At 32.4% G+C, this 20672-nt stretch overlaps 1 protein-coding gene across 1 annotated transcript; it reads left to right on the forward strand.

Moving 5' to 3' along the window:
* Positions 1–1642: 1642 nt before the first annotated feature.
* On the forward strand, positions 1643–18276 carry LOC132548726 (rab GDP dissociation inhibitor beta-like). The gene is made up of 10 exons (XM_060212609.1): positions 1643–1761; positions 5156–5363; positions 5624–5761; positions 8734–8980; positions 11400–11531; positions 12644–12815; positions 13173–13275; positions 14811–14970; positions 15622–15676; positions 16593–18276. Exons 1-10 carry the CDS (start codon positions 1717–1719, stop codon positions 16740–16742), a joined length of 1410 nt encoding a protein of 469 aa, XP_060068592.1. The 5' UTR covers positions 1643–1716; the 3' UTR covers positions 16743–18276.
* Positions 18277–20672: the final 2396 nt, after the last annotated feature.

The following is a 20672-nucleotide window of genomic DNA, read 5'->3' on the forward strand; positions in this document are numbered from 1 at the left end:
AAGTAAAATGTACTAAATGTTAAATATATTATGTTTGCCTTGTTAATGATATCATGTAAATATTTATCATGTATTGTATTAGAGGAAAAGGCGGTCATAAGTTGAAATAACTTGTGCCTAATCCTCTGCTCAATTTTGGGGCAATAAATATGTTTAAATCAAAATCAAAAAATCAAATCGTTAACGATTTGCTATCAGGTGAAGAAATTGTAGTTTCCATTGGTAAAAAAGTAAATCAACGACTAAAATTTCTCTACAGAAACGACCGATGTCTATCGTATAGGTCGAGAAAAACCTCTATGTTCGGCATTGATTCTTTGTAATTTCGACTATGCCAGTGCTGGTTGGTATGAAGGTTTGTCAAAAAACTAAAATATGAATTAGCACAAAACAAAGTAATAAGATTTATTTTGAATGTTCAAAATAGGCACAGCATAAGATGCAGTGATTTTTTGCGTACAAACATATTAGACATTAATTATAGGGTTAGTCAAATCAGAATGAATCATATGTTTAATGTTTTCCATGAAAAGGCTCCAAACTGTATGTATATATCCTTTAACAAGAATCCATGTCTACAAAATACTCGATCCTCGGCATATAATTTCAGTCTCCCATCAGTACAAGATAAAGAATCTACAACATTCTACTATACAGGCGCAAAAGAATGGAAATCTCTTCCAGATTATATTAAAAGTATACCAAACAAGCTTAAGTTCAAAATCCAAGTGAAATGTCACTTTCAAAACAAAATGCAAAAGAAACATGATAGTTATTATGTATATTATTGATGGAAATACATTTGTAAATCCATTTTAAGGACCCCAATGGAAATAAGCGTTTCAACGCTTTTTTTTTGGGAAATCCTAGGATATATATACTTCTGTCTTTATTTATAAATATCACTAGCTAGTAGCAAACAACTTATTCATGATTGTGTACAACATGTTATATGTGCCATATATTCATATATTTTGTATACAAATCTGTACATCTTTATCCTGAATAAATTTATTATTATTATTATTATTATTATTATTATTCATTTATATACCTACACACATCAGTTATACACAATGATGATCTGGTGGAACATTTTTGACAATTTTTCATTTGTAAATAAATGAATAAAACCGTGTCAGAAATTGTTTCTTTGTATGTATATTAATTTATTGATTTTTGAAAATTATTATTTTGTGCCCTTCCTGAGCGTCGAAATGATCTCGCTGTAGTCGCTACAATGCAATCATGAATAGTGAAATAGGAAAGGTCTATATATAACTAGTTAATTAATTAGATAGCTCGCACTGTTACTTGGACCGCAGAAAATTCCTTGTTCTGTAAAATTGAATGTTGAAAAATTTGAATACGAAACTAAACTTGACAACTCATTTAACCGGAAATGAGACAAAACAAGTTCATTACCTCATCGGATAAGACTACGCTGAATAAATAATTAGGTCGCTAAGGGTATTTCGAATTTTCCTCGTTGAATTCGTAAAGTTGAAACAAAAACGCTGTGATAAAGTAAACTTTTTGTATCATCTTCAATACAACCATAAGTAACGTTAATTGTTTTTATCTGTACAAATTTTGTCTTCGCTTTATGATATTACTCCGCAGTCATAATTGAGAGTGATTCGGTCGCCGGTTTAGGGGCAGTGTCTGAGAGGTTCAATAATCCAAAAAGCGCAATTACTAGCAAATACTGCGAAAATGGACGAAGTATATGACGTTATCGTATTAGGGACAGGTCTGAAGGTAATTTTATATACGATAAATTTATGTTTTAAAGATCGTTCTTGATTTACAATGCGCAGACCTTTTCTTTCATTATCATGAACTTCCCACAGAAAATCGATTTTTATCAACAGTAGTAATTTCTGCATATTTAGTGTTTTATAAACACCAAATAATGATTCTATTGCACCATTTTCTCCTTAACAATTATTGAATGATTATAACCTCATGACGACAGTATACCACCATTACATCTTAAAATGTTGATGCTGATGGTGATGATAGTCATGATTGTAGTCCCCACTAGTTTAACCATTAGCGCAATAGGCAGACAGCTGTATCCATAATCCTGCTTACCCGTATTGTGATATGCTGTAAGCCTGTATACATTATAAACACGTGAGCTCTGCCCTTTAATCAAGGATTTAATAGCAATAAAATAGTATATATGCATATGTTTACAAGGACAGATGATTTATAATATTCGTTAATGTTAAAAAAAGAGATTTTTTGTTGAAATTTTTATTGTACTTAACAGTTAGCAACGGACTTATATAACAGGTATTTGCCACAGTTTCCTCTTGTCCCAAAAGCAGATGATCAACATGTTGATTAAAATGTATTTGGTGTGGATTATCATGTTATTTTGAGGTGCAGACAAAATCAATTGCTATGACGTAACGCCTTTACACATGCTGTCTCTGTGTCCTCATAAGCTGACATTGTTCATTAATTAAGCATTATTATTGCACATCTCAGTTAAATAGAAAATACCACAAATCCATGGTTTAAAAATCCAACCACAAGATTTTAAAATATGATCATATCTTAGAATGGAAAAGTATAAGATAAGTGCTGCATCGCAAGAAAATATTTATGCTTAAAATTCTGATTGTATAAAATCAGTTTTATACTACTGGTTTGAAAGTAAAGAAAAACATATTTTCTGTTCTTTCACAGAGTTGCTATTTAAATAAAACTAATTTAGAACATTCTTGTTGAATAAAAAAAGAAAACAATTTCACAAAATTTTGTCTGAAAATATGCAAGATTTCGCTTTTCATCAAGAAGTTTGACATTAATATGAATATTTATAAAGGTTTGCAGTAAACACGAACGTATGAGGGCACATGATGGGAAAATAGAATTGATGTAGATTTCTTACCAAAGTAATAACATTAGTTGTGAATCTGGTTAGGTAAATGTAGGTATGTAGAGGATAATGATTGATTCCAGCACAAATGACAATATACTTTTCTAAATTGTCTGATTAAAACTGGGATTAATAACAAGTCTATTTTAGGGGAGGTCTTATTATTTTGCATATTTTTTGGTGGAGAATGTCCAGATATTTTAAAATGTTGTTTAATCACTGAGAGGCATTCCAATTAAAAGATTAGAAAAAATATTTTGTCATGATTATTGTCAGAAATATTGAGGTTTTCAATGTAGATCGCATGGGTTGCTTTAGATACATACACTGGTATTGTATCTGAAATTAAACTTTTTGCTAAAACATTAACATTTTTATGTAAAGATTATACTAAAGATTATACTGGCTTTGTGACCCCATTTGCCACTTATTTTTATATTAATTAGTTGTTGTCAACTATCACTTGTACAAAGCAACCTGTTGTTCAGGTTCTTTACCTATATTATTCTTAATTGTGATGTAATTTGGTTGGAATGAATTCAAACAGGCAATACCGGTATATGTATGGATAATTAATTAAAAGTGAAAGTCATGATATTTGGTCTGGATGTTATTTCTCTGGCACACAAGAAACTATTGTCATTGGATGTCACAGTAAAAAGAACTGAACCAGGTGGACAAATATTCAATCTTTCATAGTAGAGTTTATTTTTAAAACATGGTCCTCTCCAACTAAAACAAACATGGTATCTTGAAATCTTGTTCATTTTAAACTGTTGGATTATAGGCTATGTATACTGAACCATTTTTACTCATTTATGGAAAGGCTTTTCTGTCTCAATTAGAGATGAAAACTGATCAACTTAAAGATAATTTATAGGAGTTTGGAAATTGTCTGTATTATAAGATAAATATGTTAGGAAAGGGGCCAATATATCCATTGCCATAGAGCCCCCAGTAAATAACAGGCACTTGCAGTGGTTTCTTTGTATCTTACAGCCTTTATCAAACATGAATTTATATTTTTTCATAAACTGTATGTAGTCTTTGAGGGAAAGAAATATTGGAACAGTCATGTGTCAGATAATTCAAGTACTTTCCCTAGATACAATAATTGTAATGCACAGCAAACCAAAATCGTTGTGTGCACATTTTGCCTACATTGTCTGTTCATCGTGCATACACTGTCCGCAAAAATGTGTGGCACAGTATCTAGTGTACAACTGTGTGTGATAGGATCACGCATATTGTGCAGTGTAGTAAAAATGGTTGATTAATATAACAGATAGAAAATTAATCAGAAAATTCATGTGACCATAACTTGTTGATATATTAGGGAATGAGTAAACCAGATTCCATACTTATTCATAGGTTATTTCTAAATTTATATGAACCATGATAGAATCGCACATCTGTGCGATAGAATGGCACATACCATGCATACAGATGTGCAACTGCAAATTTTGTCAGGTTTTCCTATTTTGCATCATCATGCACACATTGTTTAACATTGTGTAATCCTACAATTTTATCAGTGTAGTTGACAGATATTTGGTTATAAAGTATCTATTTTCTTAAACAATTTAACAGACAGTGTATATCATACAAATACCATATACTTCATATTAGAATCATATCAAACATTAAAACAAAATATGGGTCATATCATGGAAACTTTGCTGATATGTTTTTTGCAACATCAGTATATTCTCTATATATGGCCAAAGATTCTCCACTGCATCAGAAGTTAATATGCCTTTATAGGAAATGAACGCTTTATATATTACTGGTGAATCACATTCAAGATTGAAGTCTTCACATAATGTGTAACTTGTGCATGTTTCAGACAGGCTTTGGGATAAGTTACAAATGATAGTTGCTGGACACATGATGCTCTTTTCTTTGATATAGGACTATTAAAGACTACTCAGAAATGTACACAGACTTTGTATGCACCATGCTCAGAATATGCACATATGCCTGATATTTTATGAAGTGACAGGTGATGAAAATTTAGGAAATTGAATAATTAGCACCTAAAAGTGGTAGTACACCTTACCATCTGTATTGCAACATTAAGCAATTTCAATTTTCCTTTATTGCCTTAGTTGTCTTGAATTTCAACACTTCAAGCAACATTTCAACACTAGGACAAAGCAACTTTACAATGCAGTGTAATTCATTTTTGGTTCTACACTATCGAATTCTAAATTTGTATTGAATTAGTGTTAATTTATATGTGTGTCTTTTTCCCCCACAAAGGAATGCATCCTCAGTGGATTGATGTCCAGAGATTCGAAAAAGGTGCTGCACATGGACAGGAACAAATATTATGGAGGTGAAAGTGCGTCTCTGACACCTATTAACCAGCTGTTTGAACACTTCAATATGCCTGCACCAGCTGATGACAAGTATGGTCGACCACGGGACTGGAATGTTGACCTTATCCCAAAGTTTCTTATGGCAAATGGTTAGTATGTAAATGTTGGCCCATTCTGAAATGTTGCCAAACAGATAGTACTTAACAGGATAATGGAACAAAAATGAGAATTTCCCCACTTTTCCATTAACACCATCAAAGTAATTTCCAGTATAAGAGAATCTCTCTAAAACTTGACTCTTTGTTATCTTGACATGAGTTCTTTGCATTCTTGCCAGATGTATTAGTCCCTGTACTCTACTGAATAAAGAATCATTTGAAATGATCTATTCACTGTTTATTTTGAATAGGAAAGCTTGTCCAGCTGCTGGTGTATACTGGTGTAACCAGATATCTGGAGTTCAAAAGCTTGGATGGCAGTTACGTTAGGAAGAATGATGGCAAGCTAGCCAAAGTACCTGCTGATGAGAGAGAGGCTCTGGCTTCTTGTAAGTTTGTCATATTCAGTTCACCTGGTCCGAAACGTGGTGTCTAGCATCCTTCGCCAGGCATCTGTCAACTTTTTAGATCTTCTGACCCAAAGGGTCAGGATGACCTATAGCCATTGGTATATGAATGGCTATTGCCTAAATTTGATCTGAAGCATTCTACGATGAAGGGAATCCATCTTGTATAAACATTACATCTGATGTCAGAGGCGGAAAGGGCAGGGTCCATTAGGGGAAATCAAGTACATTCTTTAAAATCCTAATGCTTTTGTAGTAATGAATGGATATTGCTAAAATTTGGTCTGAAGCATTCTTTAGTGACGGGGAATCAATTGAGTATAAAAAGTGGACTCTGACCCCCAAGGGTAGGAGGGATCGGGCCTAGTAAGGGAAATCAAGCTAATTCCTTTTGACTCCTACTTCTCTGTAGAAATGATTAGATATCACCCAGATTTTAGTTTCAAGTGTCCTTGGATGAAGGGGAACAAAGTTTGTATAAAAATTGGTTCTCAGCCCCCAGGTTCCTTGGGGATGGGGACTAAAAGGGGAAATTTTGCAATAGACATTGCCCAAATTTGGTTGGAAGTATTCTTGGGTGAAGGGGATTCCATTCTTTATAAACAGCACATCCTGGCCCCATCAGGTGAGAGGATTAGAAAATGTAAGTTTTCAAAAATCTTTTGTTTGGTCTGGAGCAATTTTTATGAATAATGAATCTGACTTTTGTTTGACTACAAGACCGGGACCCAATAGGGAAATTATATCAGAAATCATTTGTCATAATTGTAATTCTTTATCAAATGGCTGAATAACTAAATTAGCCAGTTGAGTAATGCAGGCCCCTTTGGCCTCCTGTTATCCTTACATATATGTTGATATTACAGCAGCCTATGTTTTATTGACTTGGGAAAATAAAGTAGGATTTTCAAAAAAAATTGGACAATTATTTTTGAATTTAAATTCTATTGGAAATATAACATTAATTTTGACTGGGGGAAACAGCTTGTTTTGGCTGTAAAATCAGGCAAAAAAATTCACTGATCAGGACAGACCTGTTTTGTAAATTCGTGTTTTCAACTATGGTAACCACTACTGGCACAATGAGTATTTTTAATAATTTGGAACCCAAATTACGAAAAACCTTCCATATACATTTTGGGTTTTCGAAAACAGGCCAGCCTATCAGTTAACAAAATTCTTATTGTAGACCTATGTTTTAAGTACCTGGTTTTGTCTGTTGACCTAAAATATTCCAAGTAATTTTTTGTGCTCCTAAATTACGACTATATTTTCAGTACTACAACTCTGTCATGTAAGTGTGCTTAGGTCTAATGTCCTTTTCATAATCAGATGAAATATACTATTACTTGAGAGTTCCACAAGTAAAAATGAAGATCATGAATTCAGCCACTAACTTAAATGAATCAACTGGTCAGGTATTGTAGTACATGTGATGTGAAAGAGTTGTGTAATATGACAGACCTTGACAATATTGTAGAAGGCAAACACTTCTCATGTGATCGTGGTTTTGTGATTTCCTTAACTGGCAGTGAATTATGCTATTTTAAATACCACATGTCATTCTATAAAAAGAAACCTGAGCACATCAAACTGTTTTGATACATTGAAATAGTGGAAAACTCTATCGAAGGATCAAGATTCAGCTATATTCAACTATACATGCATGTATATCTCTGGATATGTGTTTGTGGTTAGAGCACACTGTTAATCTTAACTTTTTGATATAAAACAAATTATGATTGTACAGGTTTAAAAGAGTGCTATGATTATGGTTTGTCAGGTTTGGAGATTTACATACAATGATACGTTTATTCAGTTCCATACAATTGTGAGTGTGTCAACAAACATTAATAAAAATAAGAATATGGATATTCGTGACAGAATTATTATTATCTGTCAGGATGGGTTTGTTTGGAGAGACTGGTCATGTCATAGTTACCCCATTTCCCACCCCTGCAAGTATTGTGATACAAGTTCAGTTCGATTGGAACTTGAAATTGATGACTTTAATTGTTGCTGAGAACATTTATTGAAATGTGACAAATTAAGTAATTTTCTTCAAGATTTCTGAATTTGTTGTAAGTTTGATTCTGATATGTTTTTATATGTGTATATCCATCTGTGTGCAGAATGCTGTCAATAATACAATAATACATCTACGTTATGTAGCAATTCATTGTGGCATTTTTATGACACAAGTACAGATGTATCTGATCAGAATATTTAGCATGAAAATTATGTTGCCACAATAGCTTTCAGTACTTTTATTATTTTCTGTATGAGCATATTATTTATTTATTTTACATCATTGCAAATCTAGTTTTTCCGACTTCTATTATTCATTATTTATAGTCTTAAAAGAAGAGCACAAAGGGTTTTTGTTACTCTCTAAGGAAAACAAAGTGTCCATTTGGGGATTCGAACCCTGAATATCTAGTTGAAAGTTTGTTACCAGTGTGTCACATGACCACCTTCTGAAGTAAATTAACATTGGGGTAACCTGCACCAAGTAAGATATGGACTGGCAGTTACCCCAATGTAAATACTTTTCGATACATGTACAGACTTTGTAAATATTGTTTATTCAATTTTTATACAATAACTTGGCCAACAAGTTATTAATATCCTGTTTCATTATCATTATGCAACTGATCATTCCAAATATCTGTTTATTTGACACTGAAAAAATATTCCTTAGTAAAACTGCATTAATGAGCTGATGTGTAATTTCTGAAACCTTTAGATGCTTATGTGGTGTTATCTGATCAGTACAATATAAGTATAGTATGATATAACAGCTGGTTGAAAACTTTCAATCTCAACAATATGCTCATTAGGATTTTCATTTGGATTTGTGAAAAAATGATCTATGGATTGTATTTTTCTTAAAAGACATTATTCATTATTTTTTTCTTGATTTAAAACACCTTGTTTTCTTTTTTTTTATGCAGCACTAATGGGACTCTTTGAAAAGCGTCGTTTCAAGTCGATGCTTGTATATGCCCAGGAAATGGATCTAAGTGACAAAGAAAATGAAACGGATGACAGTCTTCAAAAACAAAAAAAGGATGAGAGTCTTCAAAAAAAAAAAAAGGAACTTGATCAGATGACTGCCATGGACTTTTATAAGCGTTTTAATGTTGACAGAAACACAATGGATTTTACTGGGCATGCCATTGCTCTTTATCTCAATGACGAGTAAGTGTATTTATATGTATATGAAAAGTGCCTTTCTTTTGTGGGTATCTAGTCATAATACAACTAAGAAACAGCATACAGAAACCAACATTTTAAGGAGCATTACTAATCTTATTTAAGGATCAAAGGAAATATAAAGTTGTCCTACAGTTTTTTTTGTTTGTTTAAATGTTAAACAATGAAATTTTCTGAAGGACATGGGATACAATATTTCATAATTTTATATTTTCTGCTAATATGATGCAGTGGATGCTATTTTTCACAAGACACCGCCCCTCCTCTCACTTAGGTGACTAACCTACGAGATAAGTCACCCATGATAACTTTGTGTTCTGATGTTTTTGGGGGATAAAGAGGTTGATGGACTTGTGGCATTACTGGTGACCTCCTGTCAATAATAAGCCACTATAATGTTAATACATATAGGTACATATCAGTCAAAGCGCCAGTTCAATTCCTTATTTTTCAAATGTTAATTACAATCAGATATGCATGTGATATGTGTAGATAAAAAGAAGTAAAAAGGTGAAACAATTGTAAAAAGTATCTGGTTTTTTGGAAGAAATTACTATTAGAACACTGATCATGTTGACTATAAAACATTTTTGCAAATTGTGTCAAGCATGGGATAAAACAACAAACAAAATAGTTAATATTTTTGTTGTCTTGTAAGTGGTGCAGTGTTGTAGTGAGCAGTTGCTACAGTTGACTTAGCAGATGTATTTGTAAACATGGAAAGTGGAAAAAATGTGGAACATGTACATGTGTTTAATAGTATAGAAGCAAAAATTTGCAAGTATTGAGGTTTTATGTTTTAATAACCATACCTAATCGAATTAGTTATGAACTGGTGGTCAGATATTAATATCATTATCTTATTATCAATGGGTAACGTGATGATCGCTGTTTTACAAATACCAAAGTATGAGCATATGTTTTACATATTCCACATCTCTTACTTATGGGCCCAACTAAAAATTTTACAAAATTTACAAATAGCTAATAAATGAAGTTTGTACTTTTCTTTAATATTTGAATTGTTACTCTAACTATATATATATGTAGAGTATAAGGAAAGTATGAAATATATATTAAATATAGCACAATGTGTTCAAAACTTCAACTTTCTAGAAATATATCTTACTGTAAGATGTATGCTAGAATATGCAAGTTATATGTCCTTTCAAGAATACAGTTTTAGGTTCACATGCATTAGTGAATTATTTATGTGGAAACTATCAGTCAAATTACTGAAACTTATGAAGAGGTGGATGATCCTGCAAAGATACAAAATGTTAATTATAAAAATAAAATCCTGACAGTTTTGACAATGATGCTCCGGAGTTGGATAGCTTCTATATATACATGTATGTGGTAATACCTGTCAAACAGATGTTGATTCCATCAGTATGCACTTGTAGTACTCATGTTACTTAATTATTTATTGATATCAAAAGATAATATATAGTTGTCATTCCAGTCAAACTGAAATCATTTTTACACAAAATGAAACGTCAACAGAAACTAGTTAATTTTCCCAAAAGTATCCAAACCAGGTCACCAGTGGGATCACAGTGTCACGTAACCTTGCTTCTATTTTAAATTTTGACTGAGTGACAGTGTCTAATTTGAAAGCCTGACATAGGTAATGGGGTACACTGGAAAGCCCACAAGTAAATGTTATGCTTCTTAAACAACTTCAGGAAATGTTTAATTTGTTTTAGTTAAAAACTTAAAAATCATGTCCTATGTCATTTAACAGACAGGAATATGGATGAGTAATCATTTTAGATAAAAAAGAAATGGTCATTTGTTAAGTTTACAGCTGTCCTGCTTAGAGTGATGGGTGTAATAAAATGTGATTTCACTTACTGCATCATCAGTCTTAATAGATATACCTGATAATTAAATTTTTGACTGTCTCATCCTTTTTTTGCAGGTATAATTCTTAATCCTTATTAATTGATTAATCAGTTGATTATGTTGCATCGCAACTCTTGACTGTACATACATTATAAATTGATAACATTTCATGTACATGATGTTAGTTTTCTAACTGAGGTTAACAAGACAATTTCCAGAAATTGAAATATTTCTATTTAAAAATTTGAAATATCCAGAATTTTGAGTTGAACTTTAAGAATGCTTGTATTAAACTATTACCTATGTTAGGCCAAGTTGAAAGTTAACTGGAAAACTGTCAGAAAGTATGAAACAAAAGATGGAAATAGCCATGGTATCCACAATTTCAAGATCAATTGGAAAGGAATGTAATAAAACAAGTGCCACTGTTACTTTCAGTACAAATATATCCAGCAAATTTTCTGTGTATTGTTAAACCTGAAGATATTGTATCAAAAAATCTTGAAAGATACATCCATGTATTAATATGTATAATTTTATATGTGTGCATTTTTAGTTATCTGGAAAGAAATTGCAAGGAATTGATCAAAAGAATTCAGCTGTACTCCCAGTCTCTGGCCAGATATGGCAAGTCTCCTTATTTGTACCCTCTCTATGGACTGGGAGAACTACCACAAGGATTTGCAAGGTGAGAAACAGTTGAACTACATGTGTGTGAAAACTAGATACTAGGAAAAAGGACCAAAAAAACTAAACATTGGCGTTGTGCTGATGATTTTTTAATGTCCAACTGCAAGTTCTTGATCATTTTCTAAAGGTCTGAATTTCTGTTTATAGCTCTGACGAGTCATCAAATTTTAATTAAATTCAGTATAACATCATCAAACTGAATAAGATCATGAAAAAAAACTGGGTGTTTTTAAAAGTAAAAATATCTTGACCTCTTCACATTACTAGCTCAATGTCATCTGACTGTGGGCTGTTATAATATTGCCATTTGTTTGCTGTCCTGTCATAAAGAATTCTTGTTATCGTTATTTCCTAAAAAGCATGTGATTGATCATTTTCACATTTCATCTTTGGGCTCCTTTTGGTCCCTAGTTGTGTATTTTTAGAGGATTAGATAAACAGAATGGCAGAAAGATAGCTTTCTTGGATTTAGACAGTTGTAATTACAGCTATTTATGGAGTTTAACTTTATTATGTTTGTTGTATTTATAAACGTTCCTATTGATGTTTACCATATCATGACAATTGTAAATGTTTATATTTTAGTTTATTATAAAAGCACTGAAAGTATTCCACTGAAATATGGTTGTGCTAAAAATGTTTGTGCTGCGTAAAAAAGTAACCAATGTGGAAATACAGCAATGCACTGCTTTGTGTAAAAAAGCCCTAACGATTAAGTGTTGGAATTGTATATTGTGCCTAATTAAGTATGTTATTACTATATATATATATATATAATTTACCTGTATTTACTGGTAGCTTTTAAAAGAACTAATTTATATTGGATTAAGACAATATGATGGTTGGCACAAAGATCCCTCTTGGATCTCCTGTTCTTTTTTAATTTTGATTTTAATGTACCACTTTTTTGGCCATCCAATTCTATCCTTGAGGATACTGAAAATTAGAATCCTTTCAGAATATTACGTAATGGCACTTTGTTGATTAATATTAAATATTAGAACTATTTAAACAAGTCGTTCGTATCATTCCCACATGATACTAAACCTGTAATGATAAGACACAATATATGTGTCCTTCAATTTGTTTTACCAACTGCCCTTGTTTCAGATTAAGTGCTATTTACGGTGGAACCTACATGCTTGACAAGACAGTTGATGAGATATTGTATGGGGACGATGGAAAGGTTGTAGGTGTCAAATCTGGGGAGGAGACAGTGAAGGCCAAGATGGTAATATGTGACCCATCATATGTACCAGATAAAGTCAAGAAGACTGGTAGAGTAAGTTGTTGTAATTCTTTCATAGATTTCTTCCAAATATTTTAAACTTCAATTTTCATACATTACATAATGACTATAATATCCTATTATTAAAGTCAGAAAGTTAAAATACTAATTACCATAAAGTCTTGATGATTTGGACACTTTTTCACAAAAACAATAATCTGATGTATAAAATACTGAAGAGCATTCAAATTTTTCTGTCTATATACCTTCCAGACTTTGTTCAGGTGTATCTACATTGTGATATGCTCAACTTTCTGGTCTTGTTATATGTGTCCTTAATGTAGATTAAAAGACAAACTACATTGTGAAAAGAATAATTAATATTGTTGGAAAAAAACATTTTATACACAGGTGGTGAGAGCTATTTGTATTCTGAAGAATAAGCTGGAAGGAGTAAACAACAGCCAGTCACTCCAGATTATTATTCCACAGAACCAGATTGGCAGGAAAAATGGTTAGTGGAAAAGCTGTACAATGTTGTTATATCACTATAGATTTCTACTGACAAATTAATCATCTTTCAAAATTCTTTATGATTTTTGTGACCCACTATCTGTCAGGTGATAAATGAAGCAACTGGACATGTATCTGGTAAATATACAACCGACCAAAGGCAATTAAATAATTACATGAAAATGCCTCAATTCAGAAGTTTGATGAGTGTAGTCTGTTATGGGTAATTGGTGAGCATTTCTGAATTTAAAAGTTTGATGAGTGTAGTCTATTACGGGTTATTGGTGAGCATTTCTGAATTTAAAAAGTTTGGACTTATAGTATGACTGCTTTCACATTATCAGGTTGAAATGTTTCAGGCTGCACAAAATTTCCCATCAACCATAAAAATGAACCAATAGAAATATATGTGTTGCTTTAACTCATACTGAGTATCTTGACATCTCCAAACATAGATGAATGCACTAACCCTGCTTGATACAGTGACTCTGAAAAAGTAATGATATATATATAGTCTGTTAATTTTTTACAGTGACTCTGAAAAAGTAATGATATATATATAGTCTGTTAATTTTTTAACCGAAATATATGGAGAAATTATTAACATTATTACATTTCAAGGGCCAATTCAACCAATTTTTTAGTTATGGGTCATATTGTGTTATGCAACTGTTGTAGCAAGGACTCGTTTTCAGAAAAAAACAATGACATATTGTGGTTGAAATGTGTAACTTCACAGGTCGTCATACTCACACATGCTATAAATCTTCTTGATTGTGTTTGCATTGAGTAATGGTGCCACTGTTTAAAGCTTCAGTGGTGAAACTGAACATTGACATTAAGCATATGTACATTTTTCCTGTAAATACAAATATTTGACTTGGCAAACATTATCTAGTCAAAAGTTGTATTTTTGCATGGGACAAATAGCTGTTTCTAATATTTTATAATGAATACATATACTTGGCCAGAGATGGTGGCGATACTTAATTTTTGTGGTTTTTCAAAAGTTGCATTTTCTCTGACACTTTTGTAGACAAATTTAACACTTTAAATCTACTTATGCTTATTTTAACAGGACCTATGAAATCATGGATTACAAGTGACTACAAAATAAATTGAAATAAATCCCCCACAAAAAGGAGTGATTTTATAGTACTTCACAGTTAACTTGAGTATGCAAGAGATATTTATCAGAGATGTCTGGTAAAAGATGCTCTTCATTTCTGCAACATTTACAATTTCTTGGTGTTATAATTAACTTTCACTCTGATTTTTAGTTTAAAATCGCCTGTTGCCCCTTTCCATTTCAAAACTATAAAAATTTCAAGATTATTTGTTGTCCACTTACACTTCCCCTCCTCTCCAAGATAGAGGCTCTTAAGATAACTTTAGTAGGTACATTCTATATGGTAGATAATACGATTTGTTACATAACCGATGGAATGTTGTGTTTCTTTCCTCCAATGTCCCTATCCAACTTGGCTCTTTTATTATCAGAGTATGGTTTTATATTTGTTGGTGACAATTTTACAGATATCTACATCTGCGTGCTGTCCAATCAGCAGTGTGTGACAGCAAAGGATTACTATCTAGGTATTGTCAGTACCACAGTTGAGACCGATAATCCAGAAGCAGAACTGCAGATTGGTATCGACATACTTAACGGCAAAGACAAAACCAACATTCAAGAAAAGTATGTATAGTAGAGCAAAGAAAAAGGTTTTATATAAACATGAATAGTTGAAAAGATGGATTTGGTCATTTGTAGGGAAAACAACTTCAAACTGACTTTTTTTTATATCCTATGAAGTTGTTTATTTGCATGGGACTTTGTGTGGATAAATAGTACGTAATTTATGGAATCTACTGTGCTGAAAATTTCTGTGAAAATTTAACCCTTTAATAACCTGTGGACATCAGTAGATACACTCGATTTACACTAACAAAGCATGACTTTACGTTTAATGAAATGACATGTGTTTGATACATTGTTATTATGTCATACTGAAGGACTTTCATTTTGTTTGAAATACTTTCTTCTCATTTGAAACAGTTTCTTTTTGTTTAAAAACATTTTCGTTCATTTTATCCGTAATGTCTTATTTAAGCCTCTTACAGTCACCATTTTCTTGTCATGTAGCAACAAAAGTTAGTGTCTACTGTTGGAGTATTGTAGTACTTGATGCAGATAGCAAGTAATTTACAAGATACACGAAGAATAGGTACTATAAATTCTGATGCTTTGTTTCCATTGTCATATTAAAACTGGTGCAAAGAGAGATATCAGATGTTAAGCTAAAATGATTTGGTACAGCCATTAACTAATCAATGTTTGATATTTCAGATTTATTGCTGTAGCAGACTTGCTGGAACCAATTGATGATGGAACAGCTAGTAATGTAAGTTTGTGTCCTCAAAATCTGTAAAGTTTAACTCCATTTAAACTCACTATGAATTAAGCAGTAGATCTTGGCCCCCAAGAGGAAATAGAGGAAAGTATTAAAAATCCTACTCCTCCTGTAGAAATTTAATCTGAAACATCCTTGGGTCAAAGGGAATCAATTTTCTTTAAGCGGCAGATCTTAGCCTACTGGAAGGGGAGGAACAGGGCCTAATAGGGGAAATAGAGCAAATTCTTTATAATCCTGGCCCTCCTGTATAAATTGATTGGATTTTGCCCTATTTTGGTCTTGCATTCTTAGGTAAAGGAGATTCATGGGAGGGACAGTAGCCATTATAGAAGAAAAAACTTTGAGAACCTCCTTCTGTATGAATGTCAGGATTCTGTCTTAATTTAAAAGTCTGAAGCATGGATGGTTTGGCTGACCCCACTGGGGACAGAGGGTTTGGTTCCAATTGGAAAAAATATCTTCTGTGCTTGGATATTTTGAATTCAATTTCTTTCAGCTTTGTTGAAGCAGGGTCAGCCAACCAAATTTCAACAAAAAACTTAAATTTTACCAATGAGGAAGTGCATTGCTATGTTGATACACAGTTATTTGACTCATCTGAATAAAATCTATTTGACAAGAATTACTTAATTTAGTATATGTACTTGTCTTTACCATGGCTACCAAAACTTATTAACATTGTAATTACCAACATCGTTAACTGTATCACAATGTCAAAGAAATAAGAACAGTAAAATTACTTAATTTCTATTCTTGCACACCCACCCTACAACAAAAACCTCAAATATACATGTATTTGCTAATATGAGAAGACATATGATATCATTCATTGAAAAAGATCTATTTTAGATAAATCTTAAGTGTTTATTGTAACATAATTATTCAAATGCTTTTTTTCCCTCAGCTATTTATATCAACATCATATGATTCCACTTCACATTTCCAAACAACTTGTGAAGATGTCCTTGACATTTACAAGAGAGCAACTGGTGAAGTATTCGAATTCAAAAACATGCCACACATGGGTAACCAAGAGGCGGAAGGAGAGCAGTAACATGAGACTCTTAGTGCTTTTGACTGTCCGTGATCATAAACGTTGTTGTTATCATAGTGTGAGACTGTTTCCGAGATGGTTGTTCGACAAACACACTGCAGGACTTTTTTCCCATAATTTCTTCTTCAGATTGAGGAATGCAGTTTTAGACTATAATGACTTGTAGTCCTTGGAATGGGTTGATGCCATGACTTCGACTAAGAGAAATGTAGAGAGATCTCCTTTTTTTGGTGTCAGAAAAATTGTAATATGATTATATGGAAGTCATAAGTGGAATACTTTCACTTTTAATCATGTGTTTTTCACAGAAGGTATAATCGTGGAAAAAGTAGAGAAAACTGCGAGAAGTCTATATCTTTTACATTATTTACGGTATTATGCATCATGTAATGAAATATACTTGTGTAACATCAGCCTGAATCATTTTGTTTTCAGCATTACAATGTTTTCCTGCGGTATCTATGGTGCATGTTTTAAGTAAAATGTGTAGTATTTCTTCAAAAAATGATCATTCAAATTGACACAGTCACAAAGAGAGACGTTGCCAGTTAGGGCCAAAAGAGCTTATGTGCACAATCTGATCTGCTTCACTTTGCCATATAAACAATATTGTCTTTGAACAAGACTGCTATTTACATTAAAATTGATTAAGAGTTGATTTAGTTATTTAAAGCTAGCAATGTACAATTAATGGCATTCAGTATTGCTCTAATTCTGTTGGGGAAACTGCTTCAAGATTTTTTTATATACGCCCGTTGAAAGACGGGACAGCCATATTATGTTTTCACATGGGCGGCGCACATAGGTTTCCGTTCGATAACTTGAATAATTTTTTACAGATTAATTTGAAACTTTACATGAAGGTTTATTACCATAAAAGCCAGGTCAAGTTTGATAACCAAAATTTTTCGCCCATTATTTACAGAGTTATGGCCCTTGGTACATTTGCAAAATAGGTTTCCCCTCAGTAACTTGAGTAATTTTTCATTTATTAATTTGATACTTCATATGACGGTTTATTACAAAAATAGTTTTGGATGGGCGTACATTGTTCCGCCTTGTGGTACTCGCTTGAATTTATTCTGAAGATTCCTGTTCTTTGATGTCACTCTACTGTGAAATGCTCAACAATGTTTGATTTACAACCCACATGCAATCAGTATGAAAAAAAAATAAAAAATAAAAAAAAAAAAAAGAGCAAATAATCTGTCTTTGTCCTGAAAAACACTAAATCAGCAAACAAGCTTTAAAGGACAATTACTAAATAAGTTAATTTGAATGTTATCAATATTAATATTAAGGTATTTCATCATTAATTCTGGATTGGTAGTACATTCTGCTACCAGGTTTAAGTAGAAATAGACTATTTGCTGCTACACAGCTGTGTTAGGTATCTGTTCAACATCATGACCAACAATCTAGTGACAGTTGTATATATATATGTATATATGTAACATACAGATGTAGTCTCCACATAGACTTTGATGAGACTTCCCACGCCTGGTCTGCATTTCTCGATAAAAGTTATTGCTAACTCCTCAGCTTTTTTTGTTATGTTGGTAATATGGGCTACCTCAGATCTTTTACTGTGGGGTAGTATTTTGTAATAAGAATAGATATGTAACTAAGATTTGTAAATCAGAAATATTAATAGTCAAGTCATAACAGTAAAAAAAGTATCAGAGGTTTCAGTAAACTTTCCATGTTTAAAACTTTGGATTTCGATATAATTTTTAATTTTATTACAGTGTATATTCATTTAAAGGATTTCTTATGTGCAATATAAGCTTTTAGAAATATCAAGCTCCAACATTATTATTATTGAGAAATATGTGCGAGACCATGGTCATCATCCTAGAGCTGCCTGTGTAATAATTAATGTGCATTTCTGTGGTTTCGGTTGGTGTAAGATGGTATGGAAGAATTGACAGTGAGTGTTGTTAACAGGACACTGCAATACTTGACACCAACTTAAAGACATTATCTTTCTATGCAGCACAAAGCTTAACAAGTGGTCAATGGTTACTAAAAGTAATTCCTACAGATGATTAGTTCCTCTAACAAGATGATATATGTAGGCTGACATGTTCTGAATCATTTATAAAGTGAAGGGTCATATATATTTTATTTATACAATACATCATATTGAATGATAATTTGAAATTTTCAAAAAGTTATGAAGGAAATCATGTTATATAAAATCATGTATGTAATTTTCAAAACTTCAGTAGATAATTTCAAATGAGATTTCAATGTGAGTTCTATTAAACTCTTAAATATTTTCTAAATTGTATAATACATAGTGTATTTACTAATTTACTTATTATCATTGAAATAGAGAGAGAGAGAGAGAAAGAAAAGTGAAAAAAGTTCTGATCAAAGCTTTGTCATTGGAGCACCAGGGTAAACTAATCTGTGAAGATTTTTAATCACAAGGGTGTGGGGGAGTGGGGGAGAAGAGCACAATGTCCTTGGATGTAGAAATCCTGACAAATCTACAGTGAAAATGTAGGTCGACCAATAATTCTCTGATGTATTAACAAAATTTAGATGAAAATTCGAAAGCATTTCCAATAGAGATTAACAGCTTAAAACAAATACAATGCTTTCAGCAGTTTTGCTTTGTGAATTGAATCTGTGTTTTTAAAATTGATCAATTGCTTTTTCAAGATTATTTTTTCAGGTATAAAACTGCTTTGATAATCAGTTGAATCTATAAGATAATTCTGATCTTCAAAAATATCTATTGCTGTCCTGGGGACAAAGCTCTATCGTGTGATATTCTTTGTCTGAGTGACGCGAGGAAGAGGGAGAGAGTTTGAGGGTATAGAGTGAGTTTGACTTTTTTCTTGCCTATTATCAAATATTTTGGGGAGTAAATATACTAAGCTTTTATTATTTCATATAAATGTATTCCTGTGAAGCAAAGTTAAGGTTTGTCACCCTCTTGTCCAATACCATGCTTACATACTTCATAAGTAAATAAAGGTACAGAACAAGTGGAAAGATTTCTTTTTATTGATGCCAATATTCTGTTTGATAATTTTGTATTAGCAAAAATTAGGAAATTTTCATTTTGACGAAAAAATACCCTTGTATCATTGCATCATGTTTTGGCCCGATGGAATTTTTTTGTTTTCCTGTTCAGATTCGAAGTTTACAATCTGTACATAGTGGTGTTCACATGTTTTTAATTAAAGTCATCTGAACCAAAGGGTCAAGATGACCTTATAGCCATCGTGTATGAATATTTGTTATGTTATAGAACAAATTTTCAAATTATTCCTGTAGGATTCAACTGAAATGATCCAGAGATAATCCTGACCAAGTTTTGTTTTGTCTGTGGATTAATCCGAAAACCAGTCTTCTCTGGTTATCACTTACCATTGTTGTGTCGTATATAGGTCATATATAGAGATGACCATTCAGGCCTATGGGCCTCTTGTTTGATGTTTGCTTGTCTAAAGTTTCAACAAGAAGTATTATGAAATAGTAGTGAACATGTCTGTCACTTTGTACATGGAAATCCATGAATATTTCTCAGATAATTAGCTCACATTGCCCAAGGGGCCAAGTGAGCTATAGGATACCACCTAGTCATCCATCAACTGTTTCTACAAGACACAACTAGTCATGATGAATGACTGAGGGGATTTTGACCCAATTTAGTCAGAAGTATCCATGGGGGAAGTTGAACATATTTTGTTTAAATGGAATGTTCACAACAAGGGACTATGGGGAACCTACATCTGAAATTTGGGAAAGATCCATGCAATACCTCTGAAGAACTAGCAATAACGATCTTTCATTGTTAAAATCCAAGATGGGTGCTTGTCAAGCCAATTTTTTTCCTGATCAGCATGAAGATCAAACAAGCACAACTCGTAATTAAGGGGAACCTACAAATGAAACTTGAGAAGGATCCATCTA

This window comes from Ylistrum balloti, unplaced genomic scaffold (genome assembly GCF_031769215.1).
Source record: "Ylistrum balloti isolate Yb309-2 unplaced genomic scaffold, AGI_CSIRO_Ybal_v1 Utg369616, whole genome shotgun sequence".
Taxonomy (NCBI): Eukaryota; Metazoa; Mollusca; class Bivalvia; order Pectinida; family Pectinidae; genus Ylistrum; species Ylistrum balloti.